The sequence below is a fragment of the Petaurus breviceps genome, unplaced genomic scaffold (assembly GCF_028583685.1).
Source record: "Petaurus breviceps papuanus isolate PSGF00001 unplaced genomic scaffold, PetGlider_PUasm1.0 90752, whole genome shotgun sequence".
Lineage (NCBI taxonomy): Eukaryota > Metazoa > Chordata > Mammalia > Diprotodontia > Petauridae > Petaurus > Petaurus breviceps.
In genome coordinates, this window is record NW_027187336.1 from 8243030 (window position 1) to 8270072 (window position 27043).

General features: G+C 38.6%; 1 protein-coding gene across 8 annotated transcripts in view; it reads right to left on the reverse strand.

Annotated features, from left to right (window-relative positions):
- Positions 1-27043, reverse strand: part of NCKAP5 (NCK associated protein 5) — a 1185533-nt gene that overhangs the window by 48900 nt on the left and 1109590 nt on the right. For 7 of the 8 annotated variants that reach the window (XM_069067791.1, XM_069067792.1, XM_069067796.1 and 4 more), the window contains 2 exons: positions 17088-17402; positions 14369-14505 (listed from right to left, as the gene is read on the reverse strand). In XM_069067791.1, the coding sequence (XP_068923892.1) occupies positions 14369-14505; positions 17088-17402 (452 nt within the window). Of the gene's footprint in view, positions 1-12666; positions 12800-14368; positions 14506-17087; positions 17403-27043 lie in introns of all 8 variants that reach the window. The other variant, XM_069067795.1, reaches the window with a different exon arrangement.

The window sequence follows — 27043 nt, forward strand, 5'->3', positions numbered from 1 at the left end:
TGGGGAATAACACTGATAGCAAAGTTTGAAATCCCCCACCAGTTGGGAGGGTGAGTTTCCCTTGCAAAACCCCAGTGAGCAACTGCTTCCTAACAGCCCAATTAAATAGCCAGAGAAATGCCTGCAACACCCGTTCTGTATATGGGTGAATTTGGCCGCTGGTTTTTGGAGGCCCAGGCTTTCGATGCTCTATTTCGTTTACTGTGAACATTTCTGAAGGTGAAAGGTAATATTTTCCTCTGGGACAGAGGAAAAAATTGAACTACATTAAGCCATCACTTAGATCAAGGGAAAACCTTCTGGAAAAATGCTTCTGCTTTAGACCAACTTTGGCCTCTATAAGAATATTCTGAGTCCACAGGGCTTTGAGAAGCACTGAAACCCATGCTTTACTTACTTCCTGACTACCAAGGTCTCTTACTTTTTGCTGGCTATACTCCGCTATCTCCTACCACTCCCCAGCTCACTGGGGCAAGGTGACAGGGATGTTGGCATTGCAACGGACCCACCAGGAACCCATCCCATGAATTAAATGCCATCTAGTTTTGTTGCTCAAGTTTCTTTAGTTCTGTTCCTTGGTTTTCCTTTGACCCTGGGAGCAGAAGAGATGCTAATTTGCACGGCTTTTTAAAAGTGACAGACAGTTACTACTGCTTTCCCAAAAGTGTTATTTTTTTTTCTCCATCTTCATCCCCTGATTTGTTTTCAGCTTGGAAATCCGGCTTCCTGCCAGTCCTTTCTTCAATGTGTCTCTGGCCTTGTATGTGAGGATGAGCTCAGAAGGTGGCCCCAGCACTGATTTGGTTGGACAGGGGAAGGAAAGTCAGAGGGCCCATCACTGGTTGACAATTCTAAGTTAACAGTTCTTCCCTCCAAAATGTCTCATTAGGGCACCTGGGCTGTAGCTGCCATCTCCTCAGTGCTTTGGAGTACAATTTAATTGAGCTAAGGGCCAGCCACGCCACACTGCTCTTTCGACAGCAGGGTAAACTCATTCTGTCCATCATGACATTTGCTTTCTTAAGGGCCTCACAATATGCTGCTTAAATAATTAAATTCAGATCACACTCCAGCCTCCTTCTTCAAAGCCTGTCTGGAGACACAGTGGGTCCTTCCTGGGAGTTAACTATTAGACCTTTTAGCTTTTAGATGCCATTAGAAATGCCACTGTGTATGTGTGTGTGTGTATATGTGTGTGCACGTGTGTGCGTGTGTGCTCATGTGTTCATAATCTCTCTGACTCTGTCTGTCTCTCTTAAAGGATCAACCTGGTTCAAATGGAATAGGTTGGAGATCTTCTGACAATGGGAAGGTATGGCAGGGGAGAAGCATTGTTGCAATGGTTCTGGCAAGTAGCTTAGGGCCAGTGTGCCTTTCATGGTCAGTGCTCTTCATTTGTCATCCTGAAAAGTGTAATGTTAATAAGGAAATCCCTTGTGTTTTATTCTACTTGTTCCATTTACTACAAGCTGGAAGAAGCTGACAGAAGTATTTTAAATCTTAAAAAAAAGGCAAACCATTTAAGAAAGAAAGGAAAGGAAGGAAGGAAGGAAGGAAGGAAGGAAGGAAGGAAGAAAGCAAGCAAGCAAGCAAGCAAGCAAGCCCTGGCCAGTGCCGTTGAGGAATCTTACCTACTAACTAACAGGGGATTTCTCTTCGGTGCTTGACACCATTATGGTAAGTTTAGTTTCAGTTTAACCTAATGCTGATTTTGCATATTATAGAGATTTGTCAGTTTAAGTAGTGTACCAGATGAATGCTTTAAAATAGATGCAACGTTGGGTGCATTTTCTATAATATGGCAAAAACTGTTCTATTAATAGCCAAAGTCCTTGGCCTTGCAAAGACAGGATGGCAGCAATTTTTTAAAATTCATCATCTCTGCATAATTAGTTGTGAATCTCTAAATATTCAAGCTAAGGAATTAGATGGGAGGTAGAACTGCGATCCCTCAGAGTCCCTTTTTTTTTTTTTTTTAAATTAAGCAATCGGGGTTAAGTAACTTGCTCAAGGTTACAAGGCCAGTTATTTCTGGGTATGGTGCTGAGTGTCTGAACCCGGGATTCAATCTCCAGGTCGTCCCAACACTGGAGTTGGTGCTCTTACTTGCTGAGCCACCTGGCTGCCCCTAAGCAATTGGGGTTAAGTAACTTGCTCAAGGTTACACGGCCAGGTGTTTCTGGGTGGGTGCTAAGTGTCTGAGTCCGGGATTCGATCAGGTCTTCTCAACACTGGAGCCGGTGCTCTTACTTGCTGTGCTACCTGGCCGCCCCCTCAGAGTCCCTTTTTAATATTGTTTCATAGTCATCATTTTCTTCGTTTTCCTCATTACTGTAAAGCCAATTGTTTTTATCTCAGCTGACTTCGTTCTTTACTCTGTTGCAAATAATCACTTCCAATTGAAGAAAGTATACTTATTGCTCAGGAAAGTCGAGATGGATGATGTAGGGGGGGGTATATGTGTGCCCCAAGAGTACTAAAGCATGTTCCTCCTTCCAGTCTTGGATAATGCGTGAATATTGAGCAGCAAGTACCCTGTTGACACTTTTTTGAAGATGAAGTTCATGACGACTTGATAAGGCCAAGGACTAAGTTTTCTTGGACCACAGCTGGGCTGAGGATTTCCTAGACAAGGAGTGGGGAACCTGCGGTCTCAAGGCCTTCTAGGTTCTTGGGTGCAGCCTTTTGACTGAGTCCAAGTCCTTTTATTAAGGGGATTTGTTCTGTGAAGTTCAAATTTGGTCAAAGAGCTGCACTTGAAGACTTACAAGGCCACACGTGGCCCCAAGGCCTCAGTGCTAGACTAAGTCAAAGACTTGGTTGAAGCTGAAATATATCATACCTGTGGGACTTAAAACTGAGGAAAAAGGAAATATACAACTATGATGGGCAGTTGTGAGGTGTTTAACCTAGAACTGTCTTTGCTGATAATATGAATTATGTGGACTACATAAATAAACTCTAGTAATCCTGAGTGCTTCCTGGAGAACAGATGAAGCTGCAACATGTAGGGCTTATTGGAGAAAAAAGGTTACTTGACTTGCTAGCTACCCCAAGTGTTCTTCCTCTTGCAGGGGATGGCAGTGAGTACCCAGGGTTGCACTGTTAATTTGAAGGACTATATAGGACCCTGGGGAAAGTAGAGACCCACTGAAAAGGAAAGAGGAAGTATATTAATTGCTTATGGACCCAGGAATGAATCTTGCAGTTTTTATTTGGTTAAATAAATCCTGCTCTACACTCATTATCTTGTCAGTCTGAATGTTTATGTGGAAGTTCAGGGCTTTCTATCTCACCTCCTCACCACCCCTCCCACCTTCCCTACCCCCATCCCCCATTTTTAGTATGGATGTGTATATAAAACTGGAAATGAGCTAAATTTTGATGTCCTTCCCTGGACATGGGGTGGAATCTGGGAAGAAAAAGTAAAAAAAAAAGAGGGAGATTTGGCTGTCTCCAGGACCAAACCAGATCTATTTAAACCCAGAATTGCAGTTCTGAATCATGGGCTGCATTTATTCAATTTGTAAGGGCCCTCGGTCTTTCCTCTGAATTTTAATGTCACATCTCCAACTGCATATTGGACATTTCCAATTGACTGTCCCAATGACACTGCAAACTTAACAGACCCAAACCATACCTTATTATCCTTTTCCTTAAAACCTTCCCTCTTCCAAATGTCCCTGTCACTGTTGAATTCACAATCTCGGTGTCCTCCTCAAGTCATCCCTTATATTGACAAAATATAAATGACAGTTCTTGCCCTTTCTATCTTTACAACATCTGTGAGATATGTCCCTCTCTCACCACTCACACAGCCACCACTTCATTTATTATATCTACTATTATATCTTGGCTGGACTATTCTAATTCCCTTCTTCTTTTTTAAAGGCTGCTCAAAGTTTATTAGTTTCCCTTGACTACAAAGTAAATAAAGTTACCAAGGCTGCTGGAATACACACAGATGATGGATATATTTTTTAAAAATGTGGTTTCTTGTATTTATTTTTGGCATCTTGCTTTTGTTTTCCTTTACACACCCATACATACAAATACTCACACAATACAACTACTTCTACACTTAAAGAAATCTGCCTAATCTATGGGGCAAGTGGGAAAAGGAAGGTGAGGGGAAACTAGAGAGGAAATGTCCTTTGACACTCAGCATACTTCAGAAACCACAGCATCAGGGAAGGTGCTACCAATCCATGCAGAAAGCCCAGTACTGGTTTTGCTGGGCTCACAACATGCCACTTCCTCATGGTCTTCTAAACCAGTTTTCAGGGAATCATACCATGAATAGCTTGGAAAGTTCCTGAGTGCTCTGGGGATTTTAATACAGTTGTCATGAATGGATGACTTGACTTTAGAAAGAAGATGCTTGCTCACCAATAGCCTGGGCCTGATTTTGGAAGACTAGAATGGTGAAGGAATCACTTCCCCAGAGTACTCAGCACCTCCCCAGTAGTTGTTGATGGAAGTGGAACCCAGATGCCTTTTGCTACAAGTGAACTGCTGGATGGGTTTGTTGCCATGTTGCTTCTTCTTGCTTCCTGTGATGATATAAACCTTAGTAGCAGGTTCTGAGTGGCTGCTATGAGGCAGTGGAGTGTAATGGAAGGAGGCAGGATACAAGGCCCCAGAGCCCTTTTGTACAGGAGATCATGAGAGGATATTCTATGGCAATGGAAAATGCAAGAGTTCTTTGGGTTCTATCATAGCCTTCTAAGTAGTCTCCTTATCTCAAGTCTCTTCCTGTTCCTATCCATTCTCCACACAGCAGCCAAGGTGGTTTTTATGAAGCATAGGTCTGATCATGTCACCTTCCTTCTCTGTAAATTTTAATAACTCCTTATCTCCAAGATCAAACATAAAGTCACTTGTGTAGCATGGTTCCTCAAAACCTGGTCACTTTCTAAGTTTCTAGTCTTCTAAAATTTTTTTCTTTTACTTTTTTTGGATGGGGGAAGGCAGGGCAATTGGGGCTAAATGACTTACCCAAGGTCACATGGCTAGTAAGTGTGTCAAGTGTCTGAGGTCAGATTTGAACTCAGGTCCTTTTAACTCCAGGGCCAGTGCTCTATTCACTGTACCAGCTAGCCACTCCCTTTCTAGTCTTCTCACATTTTATTCTTCCCTACATTTCACAGTCCAGTGACACTGGCATACTTGCTAGTCTTCATATAGAAATATCTCCATCTCCCAACTCTGTGCCTTTGCCTTGAATAGTCTCCCACATCATTTCCATCTCTTGACATTCCTAGCTTCCTACAGAAACTCAGCTCAATGCTATTTTCAGAAAGGTGACCTTTTCCAGCTCCCATGGCCACTTAAACCTTTCCCTCTAAGGTTAGGCTCCTTCTACTCACAGGATCATGGAATCATAGACCTAGACTCAGAAGGGAATCTAGCATCCACTTGGTCCAAGGAATTCCTTCTGAAAATGAGGAAACTTAAGGCCAGGAAGACTGAGTGAGTTGCCAAATATCCTACAGCTATTAAGTTGCAGAGGCAGGAACTGAAGTGAGGTCCTCTGACTTTAGAGAAAGTACTCTTTCCATTGCACTTTATATATTCGTATTTATTTACATTTTTTTTGGTCTCATACATTAGTTTCTAAGCTGCTTGAGGGCAGGAATTTTTTTCCTTTCTTTTTACCTCAGCACTCAGCACAGCGTCTGCATATAGTTGGCATTTAATAAATACTTGCAGATTGTTTATTTGATATCATTGGGCCTAGTCTGCTTGCTATGTGGGGGCAAAGATTAGGATAGACTTCTCAAAATTATGCCACAGAAGCTACATTTTGGGAGCTTGTACAGGGCATTTGATATTTCTGCACTACATAGTTCACATTGAAAAGCGTGTCAAATGTTTGTGTTTCCGGGTGTTGTACTTTTTACTAAAGTTATGCATCTTTAGGTGATGGAGTTGAAAGTTAGGGTCCCATATTGGAGAATGTATTCTTCTTCATGTTGGAAACCTATTGAGCTTTTCCTTCCTGATAACCTGCTGTGCTTGGCAGTCATTTAGCATGTAAAAAGCATTTTGTATATGGAGACGTGTACTAAGTCTTGTGTGGTTATCCTATAGAAATAAGAAGTATAGTCCCCACTCATAGACCTTACTGAGTAGGTTGGTGCAGTGGTGATCTTTGGGGGAGAGTAACTTCATCATATTGCATTTTAAAAATTTCATAAGGATATGTTCTATTTTCTCAACAATACTATAAACTCCTTGAGGGCAAAGATAATGTTTTATATTGTTGTTCAGACATTTTAGTCATGTCCAACTCTTCTCAACCTCATTTGGGTTTTCTTGGCAAAGATACTGGGAGTGGTTTGCCATTTCCTTCTCCATATCACATTAGATGAAGAACCAAGGTAAACAGGCTTAAGTGTTTTGCCCAGGGTCACATAGCTAGTAAATGTCTGTAATGTTAAAGGGATATAAGATCTTCCCTGCCCATTAATAGGCCTCTGGTGGAGTCCATTAAGGGAAGCTTGCTTAGGGGAGGCTTGCTTGTAGGAAGGCTTTCACACCTTTTGCTAATTTCTGATTAGGCTCTGAGTCACAAGGGTTGTGATTCCTTCTGACTCTAAGAAGTATATATATATTCTGAGCTGGTAATTTACTTTGGGGGTGCGCTTATGAGAAGGATCTTGTGATTTCCTGGCTGAGATTCTGAGTGGCCATATGTTCAGAGTTCCCTGCCTGCTCAGATGTAAAGGCTCTCTCAATCCAGGGATGTATGTAACGTGTATAGTGGATTCAGGCAGTCAGAGCCCTGTCTGTTGGTCTTTATTTCTCTGCTTGTATTTTCTCTGAAATTCAGGGTGCTGACTTTTCCCCCTGAACTATTGAATGTAATTAAAAAAAAGACTGTTCACCTCTTAAACAGTTACCTTTCCTACTAATACTTTCCTGTCTGAGGCCGGAGCTGAACTCAGGTCTTCCGGACTCCAGGCCAGTCACTCTATGCACTGTACCACCTAGCTGTCCCATCATGTTTTATACTTCTTGTCAATGTTTCCTGAGCCCAGGACTGCCCTAATCCCAATGGGTTCCATGTAGACCAACTCTGGAGATAGGCTCTTAAAGAAAAAAAAAATGTGTGTGTGTGTTTGATTTTTTTCATTCTGAATAATATCATGTCTACATGTACCTGGTGAATATTACCAGAGAGGAGTCAACACAAAAGAAATGTAAGTGTTATCAGAATTTAAAAACCATTTTAATCCTTACTTTCTACTTTGCTTAGGTCAATGCTAATTCTCCTCCTTCACTGGTTGTGCTGTGTGCTAATTTCCTTGATAGGTTTCCCTCTATTCTCGATTTATCCAGAGGCTGGGGTCTCATTGTTTCCATTCCATCCCCTAAATTGCCCTTCCTCTTTGACTTGAATTTTTCCCAAGGCTCCCACAAAGCTCTTCTTTCCCTGTCGACTTTGTCTAGGCCTACTCCACCTCTGAGTTCTGGCTAGCGGGAAGAGAGAGGCTGCATTTATTTTCTTCCCCCCAGCCTGGTAAATTAGTGAGGAAATGAAGCCACAAAATTAATTTTCTCTGCTATCTCACCCACTGGCTTCCCTACAATAGCTCCTAAATTCTTCTCTCTCTGCTGACTTGGTGTTAACAACCTGAACTTTTCCAAACATTTTTCAAAGTGAAGCTAAAGAAGCCAACCTTGAAAGAGAAGACAAGTATCTACCATTAGTGTTTTATGAGTTAATATTATGTGTGGTTTGGGAAAACTGGTGACCTAACCATAATATGCTTAATGTAAATGAGCAGACAGATACTGAATGAGGCACTTAATGCAAGGCAAAAAGCCACTCAATGCTTGTAAATCAGGAGTCCTCATTTTTTCAGGGGTGGGGGGAGAAAACAGGGCTGACAAGAATTAAGTGCCTACTATATGTTAGGTTTCAAGCAAATACTTTACAAATATTCTCATTTTAGCCTCACAATAACCTTGTGAAGTAACTACTATTATGATCCTCATTAACAGTTGAGGAAACTATAAAAGTCAAGTGACTTGCTCAAGGTCACACAACCATTAAGTTCCTGAAGACAAATTTGAACTCAGGTCTCCCTGACTCCAGATGCAGGGCTCTATCTACTGTACCACCTACATGCCTTCCACCCCCTCCACCTCCCAAAAGTATCAGGGGAAATGGTGACAGTAAAACCCCAAGGGAGGGATTAAAGTATGGAAGAGGCAAAAGTGGTAGCAAACATTCCTTTTTCCACTAAAAATTCAAGCAAATAGTGTCTTTGTGACTGAGCAACGTCAGCGGTAATAACATTCGCTTATACATCTATTATGGAAGACTGTAAGATAAGCTCTTAAAGGCCTACATTTGCATAAAGCTTTAAAGTTCACCAAGCCCTTCAGGTATATCATCTCAATTCTGTGAGATAGCTACTACAACTTTTATTATTCCCATTTTAGAGATAAAGAAACTGAGGCTCATAGAGGTTAGTTATGTTACACAACTGGTTAACATAAGAGGTGGAATTTGAATTTAAGTCTTCATGACTCCCAATCCGGCATTATCCACTATACCATGCTGCCTTTACTTCCTTGCTATAATGTATTTTAAAAGGACATAAGAATGGGTTCTGGAATATATTCAGAGCTGGAGAGGAGACTCTTCCATAAATTATATATGACTTCATAAACTATTTCCTGCACCCCAACTCCTACCTCTAAAGTTCAAGGGACACACCATTTCCATTCAACTCTTAATCACTGCTCAGTTTTGCCAATAGTTAAAAGAAAAATTAGTAAGAGGGTCTAAATCTACTGAACAATCCATATTAAAATATACTTTACAATGCAATTACATATTTACCAGTTAAGTGTTGAAAATATTTTCACCTATCATAATCAATCGACATGGATGACACGTTCTCTGGAACTCTGGGGCAAGACATTATAAACTAAAATAAAGCCCATTATTTAAGATACATAGATGGGATTTCTTTGACTTTAAATAACTTTTTAAAAAGCTGAGATCCTACTCTTGGTTAGAGAAAAAAGCCTTGTTCATCCCTCTTGGTGGGGCTATCCCATTCAAGCCTTCCAGCCTTCTCTCAAAAACTGAACCATTTGCCTGGATGCCAAAGTAGTAAAATTAAATGAAGCCAACCATTTTCCTGTTCTTTTCAAAGAGAGACTGTCATAATTCTGTGGGTAGCATGTATGAAAATGGGCTATTCCCCTGATGGATTTTAGGGCATCTGTTTATTGGTCCATGAAATAGAAAATGGTGGGGATGGGGGAAATGATTACTAACCATTGGGTTTGCACCTATGTTTTGCCTATAGCAATAATACCACTCTCTAGAAAGTCTTACCCAGTTGACTGCCAACACAATAATTTTCCCAGCCATTGAGTGCAAGTATCCTAGCCCTGTCCAAGAATATATTGGTTATCATTCCTTACACATAACCCTAGTTAGTATAAACTATAGAATAAACGAAATTGGCCAAATGTGCTGGAATTGGTGCCTTGCATGTGGTAGGTGATTAGTGAATGCTCTTTATAGGAATAAATAAATGAAATAGCTGTAAACAGTTTCCACATGTAACATTAAACATGATGGATAATATGTTCTGAAGCAGGTAGATAGAAGAGTAGATAAAGCACTAGACATGGAGTCAGAAGATGTGAGTTCAAATCTTTAGACACGACATCCTGACAGCCTCTGTGATTCTGGGCAAGTCAGTTAATATCTTTATCTCAGTTTCCTCACCTTTGTTGTATTTGTGTCATTTTTCAGTTGTATATGACTCTTCATAACCCCATGTGGAGTTTTCTTGGCAAAGATACTAGAACAGTTTGCCATTTCTATTCTCCAACTAATTTTACAGATGAAGAAGAAACAAACAATGACTTGCCCAGGGTCACACAGCTAGCAACTATTTGAGACCAGATTTGTACTCATGAAGATGCATCTTCCTGACTCCAGGTCTGGCACTCTGTCCACTGAGACACCTAGTGCCCCCATCTGTTATCTTTAAAGTGAGGATAACAACTTCTTAGGGTTGTTGTGAGGATAAAATGAGTCAATATTTGTAAAAAGCTTTGTGAACCTTAAAGTGTTATATGGAAGCTAGCTATTATTTTTTTCCTGTAAAGCTTCCCTAAATGGAGTTCTTCTACCACATTACTCATGCATTGTCTTTTTTTTTTTGTCTTGTTTTGTTTTATATTTTATTTTTTGGTCTTTATTAATTTGTTTACTTTTAGTTTACAAGATTCATTTCCACAATTCCTTGAGTTTCAAATTTTCTCTCCTCCCCCGCCCCCCCATAGCAGTATACAATCAAGCATAGTATCTGCAAGTACTTTCACATTAAGGCATTAGTCAGGTTATAAAGAAGGATTGTATCAGATGGAATGAACAATGGGAAAGAGGAAACAAAACCAAACAAGAAAAAGGAACAGAGCAGGTAGTTTGCTTCAATCTGGGTTCAAACTCTGTTCCTTCTCTGGATGTAGACATCTCATGCTGTGGTTTTAAAACTAAATTTCCAGCAGAAAGATGGCTATTCACCAGCCCTTTGGATGAAGAAGCCTCAAGCATATGAGGGAAACAGGAATATCCAAGGGGGAATATAATGAACCTTGTTTTCATCTATATTAGGCATCTTTTCACTCTTCCCATCCTTACTTGAACCTCTACTCATATGCTCAAAGAAGCTGTAATAAGGAAGCATGTGTTCTGGCCTGCACTCTCTAAACTAGATATAAAGACTGTGTTGGTGGTAAGTCCAAGATGGACACAAGCTTTCTCATACAGGATTTCCTTTCAGGATGTTCTTTGTCAGCTAATGAAAGCTATTTAGTAATATCACACAATTATTGAGTGTTTCTCTAGTGCTACTGTACAAATATTTCAGTCACAGTGGCAGAAAGGAGAGGTCAACAGAATATTCTTACAAAGGTGGGTCAAGTGGAAAAGTTAAGTGTATCAGTGGAGAAAATGAAAGAAAAAGTTCAAAACTTTGGCTAGAATTGACTATTTCAGAAAAGAGAAGAAAAACAAGTTCATTATTATATGTAACTGAGTGCTCTGGCCATGATTTAATATCCATTTAAAAAAATGTAATTTTTATCAACCCATTTTACATGAACTGCTTAATAGGAAACTTAACTCTTCTTGATGAAAATACTAATGTTATTTTCCATCTTGGGGTACCAAATTTTCCAAATTTTCCTTTCTTTTACAAGGTAGTTTCAAATTGCCTTCAGATCCAGGAACATTCTAGAATCCAACAGCCAACAACAGACAAGGAACTATTTTCAGGGTTCTGTCTCATTCTGCCTTTAGTTAGACCGTCATAGTATCCTAGGATATTTGAGTTGGAAACAACCTTCAAGATCATCTACTCTAGTGCTGTTCAATTTACAGATGAGCAACCTACAAACCATTAGGTTTCCCAAGGTTACATAGTATGTTAGTGAAAGAATTAGGACTAGAACCAAGGTGTCCTATATCTTCAAGAAAGCTTTGTGATGACAAATAAAGTTTCCCTTCTTTACTCCCTTGCAAATATAAGTAGAATATAAGCCACACAACTAGGAAATATGAATAGTCAAGCCCAGAGCTCTCAACCTCTAATCCCTAATCAATAGTATGAGTCTGATGAGTTCTTGTTATTTTACTAAAGTCAGGATTTAAGAGATGTTGCTTCCTCTGAAATAATTCAACCTGGTTTTTTTTTCATGTTAGTATAGCTAATTTGTATGATTAGCCAATCAGGACAACTCCTCAGATGAATGCCAAGATACAAGAAACAAAGTAGTGGCTTTGGGTTAGTGGGCCACTAATAACCTCAAGTCCTATCTTTGAGGTGTTACAAATACCCAGAATACTTGAACATTGGAAACAAATGAGAAAGACATTGTTATTTTTTCCCACTCAAATTACTTGTCACATCTCATTTGAAAAAGAAAATCATAGTTGTATTTTCCAATTCTTAATTTAGTAAGCTAGGAAAAAAAATTGAGTAATATCTAATAACTATTGCCTATCATGTCACTAAAAAATTCCTCAAGATTCACCAATGTATTTGGAAATAAAGGAACACAGATCATATTTTGAGAAAGCTTTCTTTCTCCTCTCCATTGTATCTGTAAGGAGTTGCCAAGTGGATCTCTTATAATTTTTTTAATGTCTCTGAGTAAAGATTTTGTCTGCCAATTTCAGCCCAAAGCAAAGTATAGTGAGGGAACTTCAACCTCATAAATAGGGCCATTCATAAGAAGGAGGCTAACAAGCCCATAGCCATAGTAGCATGACTGTAATATAGAGTTTAAAAAGCTCTGTCCATAGTTCATCGGATGATTTAACTCACCAAAGTATGTAATTAAGAACTAAGTTATCTTTATAGTTATCCCTTTATTACTAAGATATCTCTACTGGGCACTCCTTTGGAAATTCCAGGCTCAGGAATAAACTCCTTACAGACAGAATGGCAGTGTCAAAAGCATGGTAAAGGAAATGTACTGATGTCCCTAGGTAATGTGCACCCACCAGTAGACTAGAACTCAGGAGGAACATGGAGCCAAAACGTAAATTTAAGAGGCTCCAGCTCAATGACAGGTATCATTAGCTGTTCCCCATATGGACCCAGTGTGCTCACTGTTTGTTACCTGGCTTGCTGTTCTTCATCTCATGCCCTAACTTCTCCCTTCCAGTTCCAAAATCATTATTTTCATAATCCGGTTCACTGTCACTATCACTGCTACTGCTGGTGGAGTAAGTACCCACTCTGGGTACCTTGTCCTAAACAAGTAAAACAAGGCTGTTAAGATTATGCACATAAATCCAAATGGGGCAGAACATTCCATAAGAATGGGAAAATATCCTTTTCATCTGTCATTGTGTCCAAAGAGTTCCAAATTCCATTCCTTACTGAGCCTCCCAACTCCCCCCTCTTTCCTCCTCAGGAAGAACAACTCTGGTTAGCTGGTCATTTCCTTCAAGATAAGTTCCCTAGAATGTTCAATTAGCAAGGTTACAGAAATGACCAGTGAAGTAATTAAGCTATCAACCCCAAACCGCCATTGTCCTTGGTGCTGGGAAGTTCCCATAGTTACCAGCTCAGCATTCTGTATATTTCTTTAAAGCTACCAACTTTTCCCAAGTACCTATTATTTGTGCTCTTCTGAGCCTGATGGTTTGTTTATTTAACTGTCCTCATTAGGGACTCTTAGTACATCAAAAGGGTGTTTAAGAAGGGAAAAAAACACTAATTAACCTTGGGAACAAAAAAAGTAAACATTGACCCACTTTATCACTTTTCTTGGTTCAACATTTTTTTTTTGTCCTTTCTTACACATAAAAATCTGGGGGTTAGAGGTGGGATATGCTGAGTCCTAAGGTGATAGGAGCTGCCAGGAAAAAAATACTCTGTTAAGAACTTGGAATTGGCAAACTAGGTATAATCTATGACTGTACAGACTGTGGATGGATACAAGTTGCTTGACTGAGAAGCCTTTTCTCCCTCCCAATCCACAAACACACATCTCCTCTGATTCAGAGAGGATGTTACTGACTGTGATAGCTCCATGTGTGTGGAGGTGCAGCTGAAGAGAGCTATGCCAGACGAACAGTCTTTCCTCACTGTGCATACAGGAAGATTGTTTGATTTGTGACTACAACTCCTGTCTACAATCTGTCACTCTTTTGGACTCTGTCTCATGCAAACAGTGTGTCTTGAAGCTCATACAGTAAAAGAGCCTCCCCCCACTAAACCCCCCCCCCCCAATTATAGATAGTGCAAGGCAGCTGGCTGGCTTGTCTGCTCCCGTAGTTTCTCAGCTGTCAAAATTTTTATACTTTAATAAAAGCAAAGGACCTAATGCTGGGCCAGCTTCAGTTTTCCCAGCTACAAAATGGGGACACCATACCTGCCCTATCTATCTCTAAGAGGTGATGTAAACATAAATGAGGAGAGAAATCAGATCAATCCTGTAAATGGTACCCTATGGAGGTTCCACAGTCCCTAAACTGTTCAGGGAAGACTTTGTGCTTTTCTGGTTTAAGGGCAGTGAAAATACTCCAGGCTGTTTGGAGTGAGATTACAGAAAACCAAGAGGTTACTATGATTTGAATGCAGGGGGAAAGAAAGACTTTTCAGTGATATTGAGATCATGGCTATATTGTCCTCATTGGTTTTTGTTGGTGGTATTTCTCCTTGCCACCACCAGAGAATGGAGTATTGACATTGATTTCAAACTAAAACACATTATTTTAAAAAATGCTAAAAACCCTTTTGTTAGAGCTTCTGTATTTTTTTTTTTCATTAGGCTTATTGGTTATAACAACATTTTCTTTCACTCTTCATCTTACCTGCTGCTGAGTCTTGGTTGTTTTGTCACTGTTCCAGTCAGGAAGATTTGTTTCATTTTCCATTGTTTTCCCAGTATATTCAAATGATATCTGAGGATTCAACTCTGTTTCATTTTGCCTTTGCAAGTTATTTATTCCTGAATGAAGAAATTGATATTAAAATTATAGGTCATTAGATTATAAACTCCTTGAGGACAGGGACTACCTTTTTGCCTCTTTTTGCATCCTTAGCATTTAGCATAATGCTAGCTCATAGTAAGCACTTAAGGAATGTTTATTGATTGTTTAATTGAGGTTGGTATCCATCTTACAAAGGTCTTTGAAAAGAAGTTAAGGCATAACAAAAAAATCTAGTTACTACTACACTAGCTGGCTTGTCTGGCATTTTATTAACTGTATCCTTACTTACTAGAAATCTTGCATACTTAGGGTATAGCAATAACCACTATCCATAATAATTCTATTACTCCAAGTTAGGCTTTGGGGATACAAAGACAAACCTGAAACAATCTATGTCCTCAAGGAACTTACCTTCTTCTCTGGAGGAGGGGAGCTACTACATGTGGACAAATATAAGAATAAACAAATTAATACAAAGTGATAACTCAAGGTACTGAAAAATCCTAAAGTGTCCTATAAGCTATCACAGAAAGATATACCATTACAGCAAACAGAGCCTAGAGATCATTATTTCCAAACCCATCATTTTGCAAAAACTGAGGCCTAGAGAAGATTGCTGAAAAGTCATAGCAATAAACCAAATATTTGAACTCAAGAGCTTTGGTTTTTAAGCCGATGTCCTTTTTTTTTTTTTTAAAAAAAATAAGATTTTCTTTTTTATCCAACAAAGCTAATTTTTCTGGGGATTCTTGTCCCTGAAAATATCAGATGAAAAATTTACTGCCTCCCTTTCTACAGTCATCAAGATGAACTGTTGTGAAAATCCTTTCTGAAGGACTTTCTGCATGTAAGGGGACATGTAAGGGAACATGCATGTAAGAACAATCTGCATGTAAGGGGAAATTATAGTAATTGTGTTTTGAATACAACCATAAGATTTGTACAGTGACTTCATATACTTGATACGGGGAAAGATAAAAATCAATCTGAAGGCAAATACACAAACAGGAAGGGAGAACCCTCATAATAACACACATATGTATGTATGTATATATATATATATATATATATATATGGATTTATACACACACAATCAGCAATGCTCCTGGAATTCAATGGTAATTTTTATTTGGTGAAGAACAAGAGCTGGAATGGGTAAGAAGAAAACATCTGGAGAATGTGTTGACCTAACATTCTACCATATACCACTTTTTAACATCTTCTCATGACAATTTAATTAAGACACAAACCTTAGAATGCCAGTGCAGTGAATATTAGCAGGAAGATCAAAACTATCTCTTTGCTCTCCCCTTCTTATGAAGCAATTCAATGCTTGCAGTTTCTATTCAATTTGTTATAATGACAGTGTTTAATCATGGAGTCTAGTCTACAGCACACTGCTGAATTGAGGTCACACATGTGACTATTCAAGCATGAAGCACATAATCTATAACTGAGATTTCTTCTTTGAATCTCTGGAAGCTGTGCCATTAATTAACTGCATTTATTTTTTTTTTAAATAATACACATTAAACCCCTCTTAAGTGGGGCTTTGGGTTGAAATGAGCAGAAGAGTTTGCAGTGAAGCAGAGAAGGAGGTTTTGCATTCTTATAGATGGGCAAGATTCTGTTCAGGGAATATTGCAGTCAAATTTGCTCAAAGATATGTAATTAAAAGCTTTCTCTTCTAATTTCTCACAAGCCTATGATGCATTCTATATTTGTGGTTCCATCTTAATCACCAAATCATGGGTGAAACTCTGCAACCTAATACTCCACTTCATTTGCTGACTAGATACAATTACTTGTGTGAGGAATGCATCATAAAACATACAAGTTAAAAATCATTTAGTGTCACCCTGGGCTGCAATAAATATGTTTAATCTATAATGTGTGATGAAAAAACTTTGAACCTTAAAACCATGCCTGTCTTTAATCATAATAGCTGGTTTCAATGGACTGCAGCTTCTCATGGAACTACACACTTTGGGAAGCTCTAGTTTCACTTGGTTACAGTTAATGCACAATCACTGCTGATACATCAGAACAAACCTTTATGATCTGGTGTATAAATATATTTGTACAGGATAGGAACATGTCAGAAGACATATGTTTATAGTTAGAGGGCAAACAACATTTGAGTTAAATTTATGTCCTGAATCCAAACTGTTCCATATTCAGAGTTCAGTTCTATAAGTAAAGATCCGTGTGTGTGTGTATGTATCTATCTTTCTGTTGATCCATCCACCCATCTATCAATGTTTATACTGTGTATATAATGTTTACTCTTGTATAGTAGGAACAAATATCAAATTTTTATTTAATGGAAGAAATTTTATTTTCCTTAGAAGCTGGTGGCATGCCCTTATGCAAGCCATTTTATTTTACCTTCTAGACTATAGCTAAATTTTCTGAGCATCAACACTTCCATCTGGTCTGGGTCACCTACTTGTTCACCTCAAACAAACATACTGGGAACCTTTTCTGCCACATATTTTACATTTTTGTCAACGAGTGCATTATTATGGTATATCTACTAATAACACCAGACACCAGGGCAGGAAAGCAACCTAATTTGAAAGGTAATTGGCATTTTTACCTGAGGAGGCTGGTTTGGGAAGGCGACTTTGAAAAGGTCGAATACCTTTGGCAGTCATGACGGGATCAGATGTGGAATGAACAATGATACTTTCTAAGGAGCCCTGGCTATTTGCTGCAGAAGGCACTTCTCGTTCAAGGGTTTTGGCTTTGATGGGGGGAGCTGAAGGAAGGGTTTCCTGGAGAGACAGGAAGGATTCTGATTCCACAGAGGCATCTGGTTTGCATGCATGCCGTCCAGTGGAACGATTTCCCGAGTCTGGGAGTGGGAAAGTTCCTATCCCACTGTCCAATGTTCTCATCTGGCAGCTAGACTCTAAAATAAAACAGAATTGTGTGATGAGGAAGGTCAAGACAAAAAGAAACAGAGAACTGAAACACAGTAAAGATGATTATTGGGTGAAAAAAGGCACCTGAGAAGAAATTCTTTCAGGAAAGAAAAATAATTAATATTCAGAAAATAATTTTGGTTGCAAAACTTATTTCCAGTTTAATGTACATGAAGTAACCCTTTATGGGAACTTTTCACTCAAAGAGTATTGAAGAAGTAAAGCCAAACAACAGTGTAGAATTAAGACTTTTTTTGGTTCTCAGTTTTTCTACAGAAAAGGAAAATTAATTGGGGAGCATAAAGTATTTTGTATTCCCCTTTTATGATCTTTACAAAATGTTGCATCTACCAATTAGATGAAACTTATCAATAAAATAGAGATGATAGCTATGTCTAAAGACAAATTAATTTGATGTATGAATAAAAATAATTGCATCCTTTTTACCCAGATTATTATTAATCATATGATCAAATTTATGGCATCCTTTGGCCTTCCATATTATTACTATCATTATTATTATTCCAAATCTCTTTGACCTTCACTAGGTCAGCCCTCAAACAACACACAGTTAGTCAATAATCCAACACTTGAAGATTTCCAGCTCTATAGGACTTATGAGTTTGTATGATTAGAATCCAGGGTCATTTCCATGTCACAATGAGACATCAAAAGAAGACTTCATAGATGGCTGTTTTACCTTGAAAAACATGTTAAATTTACAGAAATACATATATATATTGATTTATACAATAGACATACACCTACATATATGTAGTAATATCCAAAACATAACAAATTTAACTTCCAAAATGGTGACTTTTTTTTCCTGAGTGACTGGGTTAGTTGCTTCCAAGACCCAGCTGTCATCTAAGATGAACCCTGGATAGAAGAAACCCTTTGAATGAAGTATCTTATTTCATAAGCAAACTAGGAAAATCTAGTATTTGTACTGCTTGAGTTATCTTGAATGACATTTAAAAAATGATAACATTTAAAAAATGAATGTGAGCTCCTTAAGGGCAAGGAACCTTATTTTTTGCATTCCCAGCCTTCAGTTCAGTACATGGCACATAAATGCATGTGGGTTGATTGATTGAAAATGGAAAATCAGCCATTTATTTGCTAGTAATTACTATGTGCTCAGCCTGGTGCTAGACATCTTGGGACATATAACAACAGAATAAGACCTAGTCCCAAGCCCTTGAGACACTTATAGTCAATTAAAGACATGAAGCTAACTCACATAGAATAACAACAAATACCACAAACAGAATATAACTAAATTCTAAAATATATGTCACAGTGTAATTGCTATAGAAATAAAGAGAGGAGGAAGGAAGATCTGTGAGGGCTGAGGAGATTAGGCCTTATGGACCAGGTGGGACTTGACTGGGGCCTTAAAGGATAGAAGGGATTTAGGAAGAGTGGGGGTGGGGTGGTGGTGAAGAAGAGAGTATTCTCAGGAGGGTAGATGGAAGGCTGGAACCTAAGGCTAGGGATTAAATGAATTGATTATATTCCAGGACAGTGAGGAGATAAGCTTTACTAAAACAGTGGTGGATGTGATGGCTTGAAATGCAATTCATGACCTTGGCTTCTTCGATGTCTTACTAGGTTCTAAGTGTTCCACACTGCCTGCTTTAGCCCATTTCATAGCTGTTGGAACAAATTGTTCTTATTCACCCATTCTCTCTAAGCAAGTCTCCACAAACTTGGGGTAGACACCCAGGTTCAACAGAATTCTGAACTGAATCAATCAGAAGAATGGACTAGATGTGAAGAAAGTCTAGACATACCCTAAAATCAATCAATCAATGAACAGCATTTCAACTAGTTGAAGAAACTCAGTCATACCCTATGGGTCTTCTATAAAATATCAAGTCAGTTTGAAATCTAGCATTCGATTATCTTGCAGTTTAGAGGAGAGAGTGATTCCAGTTAATCCTCTGAGAGAGAATTGCTTGGGGGGAGGGGAGAGGAAAGAGACAAATACTCATCTCTTCTTCCCTCTCCTTGATCAAAGAGAGTCTTTATGAACTTTGGAAGGTTGGAGGATATAATCATGCTTCTTCCACAATCTCAGGAAATGACTGTCAGTAGTGTCTCCATTGAATGAAACGGACACATTGAAGAACACAGTTTCAGTACCCTACAGGAAGTCCAACAGAAAGTTATACAGTTCCCCAAAGGATTCCACAAAGGAGAAATAAAAAAAAATCAAAAGCTTTTGTATTCCTTTGCCAAATGAGGTCTATAAGTTTGACCCCATTTTTTTTTACTAGACTGTACTTACTTGTGGGAAACTATATTATAGACTTTTTTTTGGGGGGGAGTCAGAATTTTGTACCAATTGTTGTTACACAATTTTTTTTAACCATAAAAAGTGAATTAAGTCTGGATGACTGATAATCAATGATGAAAGCACACCAATGCCAGATTGAGCTATAACTTTCCAAATCTACCCCTCAGCAACTCATGGTCTCTTACAACTCCAAGTAGAGAAGTAGGTAGCTGCCCTCTGAGGACCCACCCCACCAGGGCAAATGGCGATTTGGAAGAGTAGCTCCAGAATCTGTGCTACAAAAGGATCTTAAAGAATATCTAGTCCAACTCTCTCATTTTACAGATGAGAAACTGAGGTCCTAAAAGGGAAAATCAATTATGCTGGTATATTTCTGGTAATTTTTCTGAGAGTAGGTAGTACCAGAACATCAAAAGTCTAGCATGCACTTCAAGGTCAGTCATCAGGGTATATTCACAGTTTGGAATACTGTATCAGAGAGGGGTGATGGTCAGAGAGAAGCAAAGGAGGATTCTGCTCTAATTTTGATCCTCTTTTGAGGATGCAAGACTTTCCTAGAATCCAGAAACATTCCTCCTCTCTCAAACTAGAAAACATGTAATATAGTTTCAATGGTACCTGGCAAGACAAAAAGAAATGATTGGTATTCATAGACTCCCAGACAATTGTGTGTACTGCCATCAGGCTCAGAGAGAACCTGTGATTAAGGCTCGTTTTTGTTACTAAAAAAATTTTAGATGCTGAAAGTAGTGTATGTGAAGGACTCTTTTGTAAGTAACTATGAAATGAGGTACAGGAAGTCATTCTCAGTCTCTGACTACATATGCCAAGTTTCACCCTCAAGCAGATTTTTTTTCTCCTGAAGATATAAACCTCTGGAAATAGGAGTTTATATTGGAAATGCTAACACAGTCTTTATATAGAGTTTCTTGAAGGTGCTGTAGCATTCTCATAGTTCATGAAAAACATTCTAACTGAAAAAAAATGTGGGATATTATGCTTTTGAAGGCAGTTTTTCTTGGGAAATTGGAGAGAACCATAAGATATTCACATAACCAAAGTTGGGGGGGGGGAACTGAACTCTTGTCATAAACATTTCTTGCATCCTTAATGAATTTATTAAATTCCTAATCTTGCCAAGTGTATAAGCTCATATTTGTGGTTGGTGAGCTCGATTACTGGACTAATGAAGTAAAAGTCATGGATTGGGTCTTTGTATGGGTCGGTAGGGTTTATAACCACAGACTGGACCTTTAGTCCTGAGCAACTGTCTTGAGAATGTATTGTCAGAAACTGTATCTTTCTGTCTTTTTATTCCTCATTCCAGGAAGACACTTTATTTATTTCATTTATTCTTACCTACATGTTTTAAGCTAGCCATGCTTAGGATCCATTCTTCCTTTAACAGGAAGTGAATATAAATTTCTGGGATTGGGAACTATCAGTAATGGGGATTTGTGGGCTGGAGAAAAGTCTAAACTGGGGATATATGGACCAGAAGACTAGATGGAGCTAGTTGGATGGGGCAGAAATTTAGAAAAGTTCTATCAATGGGTACTATTAGTAAACTTAGACATGTGTGGAAAGGTTAAAGAAAATTTGGCCCTAGGAAAAAGTTGGATATTCAGGCAGACAGAAAGTCAATTTCAGGGGGATCCAGAAAAAGGTAACTAATGAGTGAGTAATCCATCAGGCAGGCAGAGAATAGTGTCATGGTGGTATAGTGATAGGCACTGATTTGGCAGTTCAGGCAAACAGGGATACAATATCACACTTGTCTGTAAAAAGGCAATGGAGACCAATCACTTGGGCTGTGGTTCACGGACATGTCTGCAATCTTTGGAAAGACTAGTGAGAAGGAGATAGGGAGAGCTGAGGAACCAGTTAGAGTACCAAGATAGAAATTTTGTCATGATGGAATGACAGTCAACACTAGTTTTTATAATAAGAGTAAACAAGGAGTTTGATCACAGGCGTCATAATGGATAGAGAGCTAGACTTGGAATCAAGACCTGAATTCCAATCTGGCCTTGGACATATACTAGCTGTGTGACCCTGAACAAGTCAATTAAACTTTGTTAACCTCAGTTTCCTTATCTCTAGAAAGAAGATAATATCATGTACAGAATTGTTGTGAAGATCAAACAAGATGATTTAAGTGCTTAGCTAGCTTTAAAGTGCTATATAAATGCAATCTATAGTAATAATAAAGATAATAAAACCATTACTATTAGTAATAACTGGGAGAAAAGGCTAGAGTGGGACCCTGTGAAATGGATGCTGAATCATAAGAGCCATTCATCTTTCCATGCCCCCAGTTTAAATATTTGATTGACATCAGAATCCAATACGAAGCTAAGCCTTAAGGTAGGAGTTATGTTGAGTTATTTGGAGAAACAAAGGGGGCAAAGAGCCATGATAGTTCAGAAACCCAATATGAGAGTCAGAGGCAACCTTGGAGGTCATTTTAGACCAGTCATTATAATAAATGCCAGCTTCAGTTAACAAATTATTAGAGCTTTGCTACGTCCTGTTGCTTGTTCTGACCCTCATACATGTCTTAGGCTTTAGCTCTAGCTTGTCTCTCCTATTCTTTTTTTTTTTTTTTTAAGCAATTGGGGTTAAGTAACTTGCTCAAGGTTACACGGCCAGGTGTTCCTGGGTGGGTGCTAAGTGTCTGAGCCCGGGATTCGATCTCCAGGTCGTCCCAACACTGGAGCCGGTGCTCTTACTCGCTGTGCTACCTGGCCGCCCCTTGTCTCTCCTATTCTTTTGAACTGCTCTGACCTCTGATTCTCTTCCTATTCCTGTTCCTGATTTTCTCTGGATTTCAAAACCATGTCCTCTCTGCCTCTGAAGCTTTTCTCAGTATCTGGGGCCTCTCAACCTATTCACCATAGACATCTCTCTGTGATAACTTTCCCCCTTCTCCCTTTGGTGAGTTTCTCCCGAAGCCTTCATTTTGTGGAGAGGCCAAGGACAGCTTACCTTCATTTTCCTCTCAGCTCTGTTCCTGACTTCCACTGGACCCCGCAAACCTTGCTTTTCAGCACCTTTTTGTGTATTGTCTACCCCACCAGAATGTAAAGTCCTTAAGGGCAGAGACTGTCTTTATATTTGCTTTTACTTGTATTTCCAACTCATCACATTGCCTGGTACATAGTAGGTGCATATGGCTCAGTTTCCCCAGTTCTGACTCTTTGCTCTGTAGCCAAAAGCCACTGTCATTTCCAGTACTTCTTAAACTGAAGGGGTTGTGAGTGGAAAAAGTTTAAGAAGTCCTGTTCTACACCCTAGTGTGATAGCAGGTATGACTTTAGTCATAAGAGGGATGAAGGAAATGCAAATTCTTCACCACTACCAGAAACAGTTCATGTTCCACTGGTGGGGAACAGGGGATAAAGGAGAGGGACAAAGAGGATTCTCTCTGTATATGGCCTATAAATTGATTTTAAGAACAGACTACTTTTTCTTTTAAAGTGGGAAGGGACCTCTGGCCATTTCCTAATTGTAGGTTCTCAAATTTATTGAACTGAGACTTCTTACGGTCAGAGTTCAAGAACTTCCATAAAACAGGATGAACCCACACGTATAAATTTATCGATTATTGAATACCTATTCTGTGCAAAGGCTGTTTCAGGTTCTGAGGGAATGAGAAATGGGGACTGTCCTTGAGGAACTTATAATATAATTGGGGAGATCAGAGATACACATGTGAAAAGTAAGGTACCATATTAGCTAACATGGCTAAGTACCCACATAATTTCAGAAGACTGTAGGAGGGAGAAATCACTGTGAGCTGGAGCAGTTTAAAAAAAAAACCTCATAGAGGAGTTTAGAACTGAACTGTGAACTGAAGAATAAGTAAGATGTGGATAGGGAATTATACATGTCATTTTTAATATTTTTCTCCACTTTAAGTAGTCTTGCCACACAATAAGATGCCAATCAGTCAACAAGCATTTATTAATGCAACCATTGATGAAGACTTTCTCACAGTCACTTGTATAAGGTTTCTTGTTGGTATGAATCTTCTGATGTTGAATAAAGTTTAAGCCATTATGTAAAGATATACAAATCATTAAATTTGTAAGGTTTCTTTCCAGTAAGTATACAACCATTGAGTAGAGAAAATTTTTCCAGATAGAAGAAGTCTATCTGGAAGAAAGTCAGAAAGGTTTGATGGATTATCCAGACTTAGTCCACTGTTGCTCCCCATCTCTACTTCTATCTCAAACTAAAAAAAATAATGTATCAAATATAGGATAACTTAGAGACTACTGGATAAATGTTCTATTGCCTCACATTGGAATTTGACCTAGTTTGGTTCCTTATAGCAGAACTCTCCAAATTCTTTTAATCATTTATCCTATTGGTAAATATAAAAAGTGAATTTTGAGAACATATATATATTTACTTATATATAAATAATATACCTATATGCCTGCATTGTAATAATCATGTATATTATAAAACATATATAGAATAGAAATTTTAAAGGATGAAACAGAGCTGAAATAATATTGGATCCCAGAATGAACAGAGAGCCACTAGAACTCATTGAGTAGAACATGGGCATCCACGGTCAGATGTGCAAATTAGGAAAATTCCTTTGGCAGCAGTTTGGAGAAGAAATTTGAGGAATGAGACTCAAGGAGGAGAGACAAATTGAAGGTTATTATAATAGTTCAGATAAGAGGTAATGAGAACCTGAATTGGGTGACTGTGTGAGCAGAGAAGGAAACAGTTGAAAGAGAAATAGTAGAGATAGAGAGAAGATTGGGTATGTGAGATGAAGGAAAGGGAGGAGTTGAGAGTGATACTCAGGTTCCAAATCTGTAGAACTAGAAGGACAATGATATTCTTAACTCTAGTAGGGAAGTTGGGAAGAAGAATTGGTTAAGGGGAAGTGATGATGTAATGAGATCTGGAGGCAGTTCACAAATTGACTAGGCAAGCCCATCCCTTACAACATATTCTGCCCTACCAAAAATGAAAAAGGGCTGAATGGGGCTCTTACTTACAAGGTCATTGCCTTGAGCACAGAATGATGGATGGAAAAGCATTTATTAAACACATACTATGATGTTAGCATAGTGTTTTGCTGCCCTCAAGAAGCCCGAATTCCAAAAAGGGAAGATAATAACCATAGAGTATTTTTGGTTAGTATGTCATAGGAATTGAGAGTAGGGTCATAGAGTAGATTGAAAGACTTTCTCCATAAAGGAGTTGATTTGATCATGATCACAGAACTGGGGAGAAGGAGTATTTGAAGAGTAGCAAAGCTGCTGGTGAGATTGTCCTGAAGTCTTTGGTAGTGAGTGACATGAAGCATGACTTTGGGTCTGCCTGAATTATTAGGTCAGGTGAGGCATTTAGGACAGGATGGTCTCATGGATTAGTTTTCCAGAGCTAAAAGAATTAAAAGCTACAAAGAGATATGGGCAACAGAATATTCAAGTATTTTGTTTTCATATCTTTAGATGCCTGGCAAAGTTATATAATTGCCTTAAGGGCCAATGCTCAGGCAAAGCCATGGGAGCTCAAAGGTGGGAAGGGACAGAGAATTAAGCAACAATGGATGAAGGGGTGGCATAGTTATGCTAGAAACAAGTCTGTGACTGGCAATTGGGATAGGTTGGGACGCAACTCATCTTCCCATTTTATGAATATTTAATTACACAGTCCTTCAGTTCATGCTGCTAGCTCCACCTTTGGAGATCAATCTAAGTGTGAAGAAATTCTTTCTGAACCAGTGAAAAACTAAAGAATATTTAAATAGAAATAAAGTTTTTACTTTGACTTCCATAGGATAAGAAAACTATAGCATGCACAAACTAATATAGCATGGAAGGATTATCTCTGCCACTTCAATGGTTTTTAGTCACTACTCATGAATGCTTTTGCAAGAGGCAGTGAATGCTTCCCTGGCACACTGCCCCCAACCCCATATAATAAAAGATCAGGCTGGGTTACCACCTTCAGACAACTAAGTAGCATATGGATAGAGCACTGGGCTTGGAATCTGGAAGTTTCATTTTCGTGAGTTCAAATTTAGTCTCAGACACTTACTAGCTGTGTGACCATGAACAAGTCACTTAACCCTGTATACCTCAGTTTCTTCATCTATAAAAAATGCTGGAGAAGGAGGCAGTGAACCACTCCATTATCTTTGCCCCCCAAATCCCAAGTGGGATCTCGAAGAGTCAGATACCACTGAAATGACTGACCAGGGTCACCACTTTACCATCTCATTTTTGAAAGGACTCGCTCTACCTGAAATAGAATACTAATGAATAACAATACAATTATACAAATTAATAATGACTAAAAGTTTTGGTGAGTCTGCTTTAAGGAAGAGATGATATTTGTATGTAATTAGTAGTATCCACTAACTTGTAAACCCTTTAAATCCTGTAGTATTTAGACAAAGCTGCTTTCTTAAAAGGTTTAACTATGCTTCTGGGAGTTGGGTTCACCTTATCATTTCACTGAGCAAATTCTCTCTTTCAAAGATAGTATGAAGGGAAAATTCAGCCTCACCCATATATCAATAATCACAAATTCCCAAGTTAGTGGAATCAGCGTTAATGAGTTGTTTCTGTGTTTACATGTCACAAATTGTTCCTCAGCCTTCTTCAGATGAAACTTCTCCAAATTCCTTAATCTTTTACCACAGGAACTATTTTATAATGCTGTAATTGTTTTCACTGTTTTTTCTTCTCACATAAACTAATTCATCTAATCAGAAGAATTTTACAAGTTAAACCAAAAATATCGGACTTTCTAAATACAATTAATAAAAAGATAAATATAAATCAAGGACCTGTGATTCTGAAGATATGGAAACTCCCTCTTCTGAGGCAGATTCTAACTCATAATGTATAACCTTGGGAGTTGTCTGTGGCAACCTCAAAGAATCTGTGATTTGCATACAATTAGTTAAGTGTAAGGCAAGATTTGAACTAAAGTCTTCATGGCTCCATGTTCAACACCCTTATTTATTATTCCATGCTGTCTCTCTCTCTTTCTGATCTATACTGTATCAATTAAATTGTATTTTTGGAACATTTCATAAGAAGGAGGAAAAAAGTAAGATCTCTCATTGTAAGGAACTATTTCCTTCTTCTGAGGTGGAAACTATAACAGAGGTATTTAAGTAGCACTCCAAAATGATTGCATGCTGCAGTTAACCCTGGGAAACTTTTGTTCAGTGGTCCTGCTTTCTGGGAAGCATTTCATTGTTTGCAGCCAAGTGTGAGAGTTCCAGGAGGTCAATCATGCAAATGCTGTAATGGAATCCCAGGTACACCTGCCTTATAC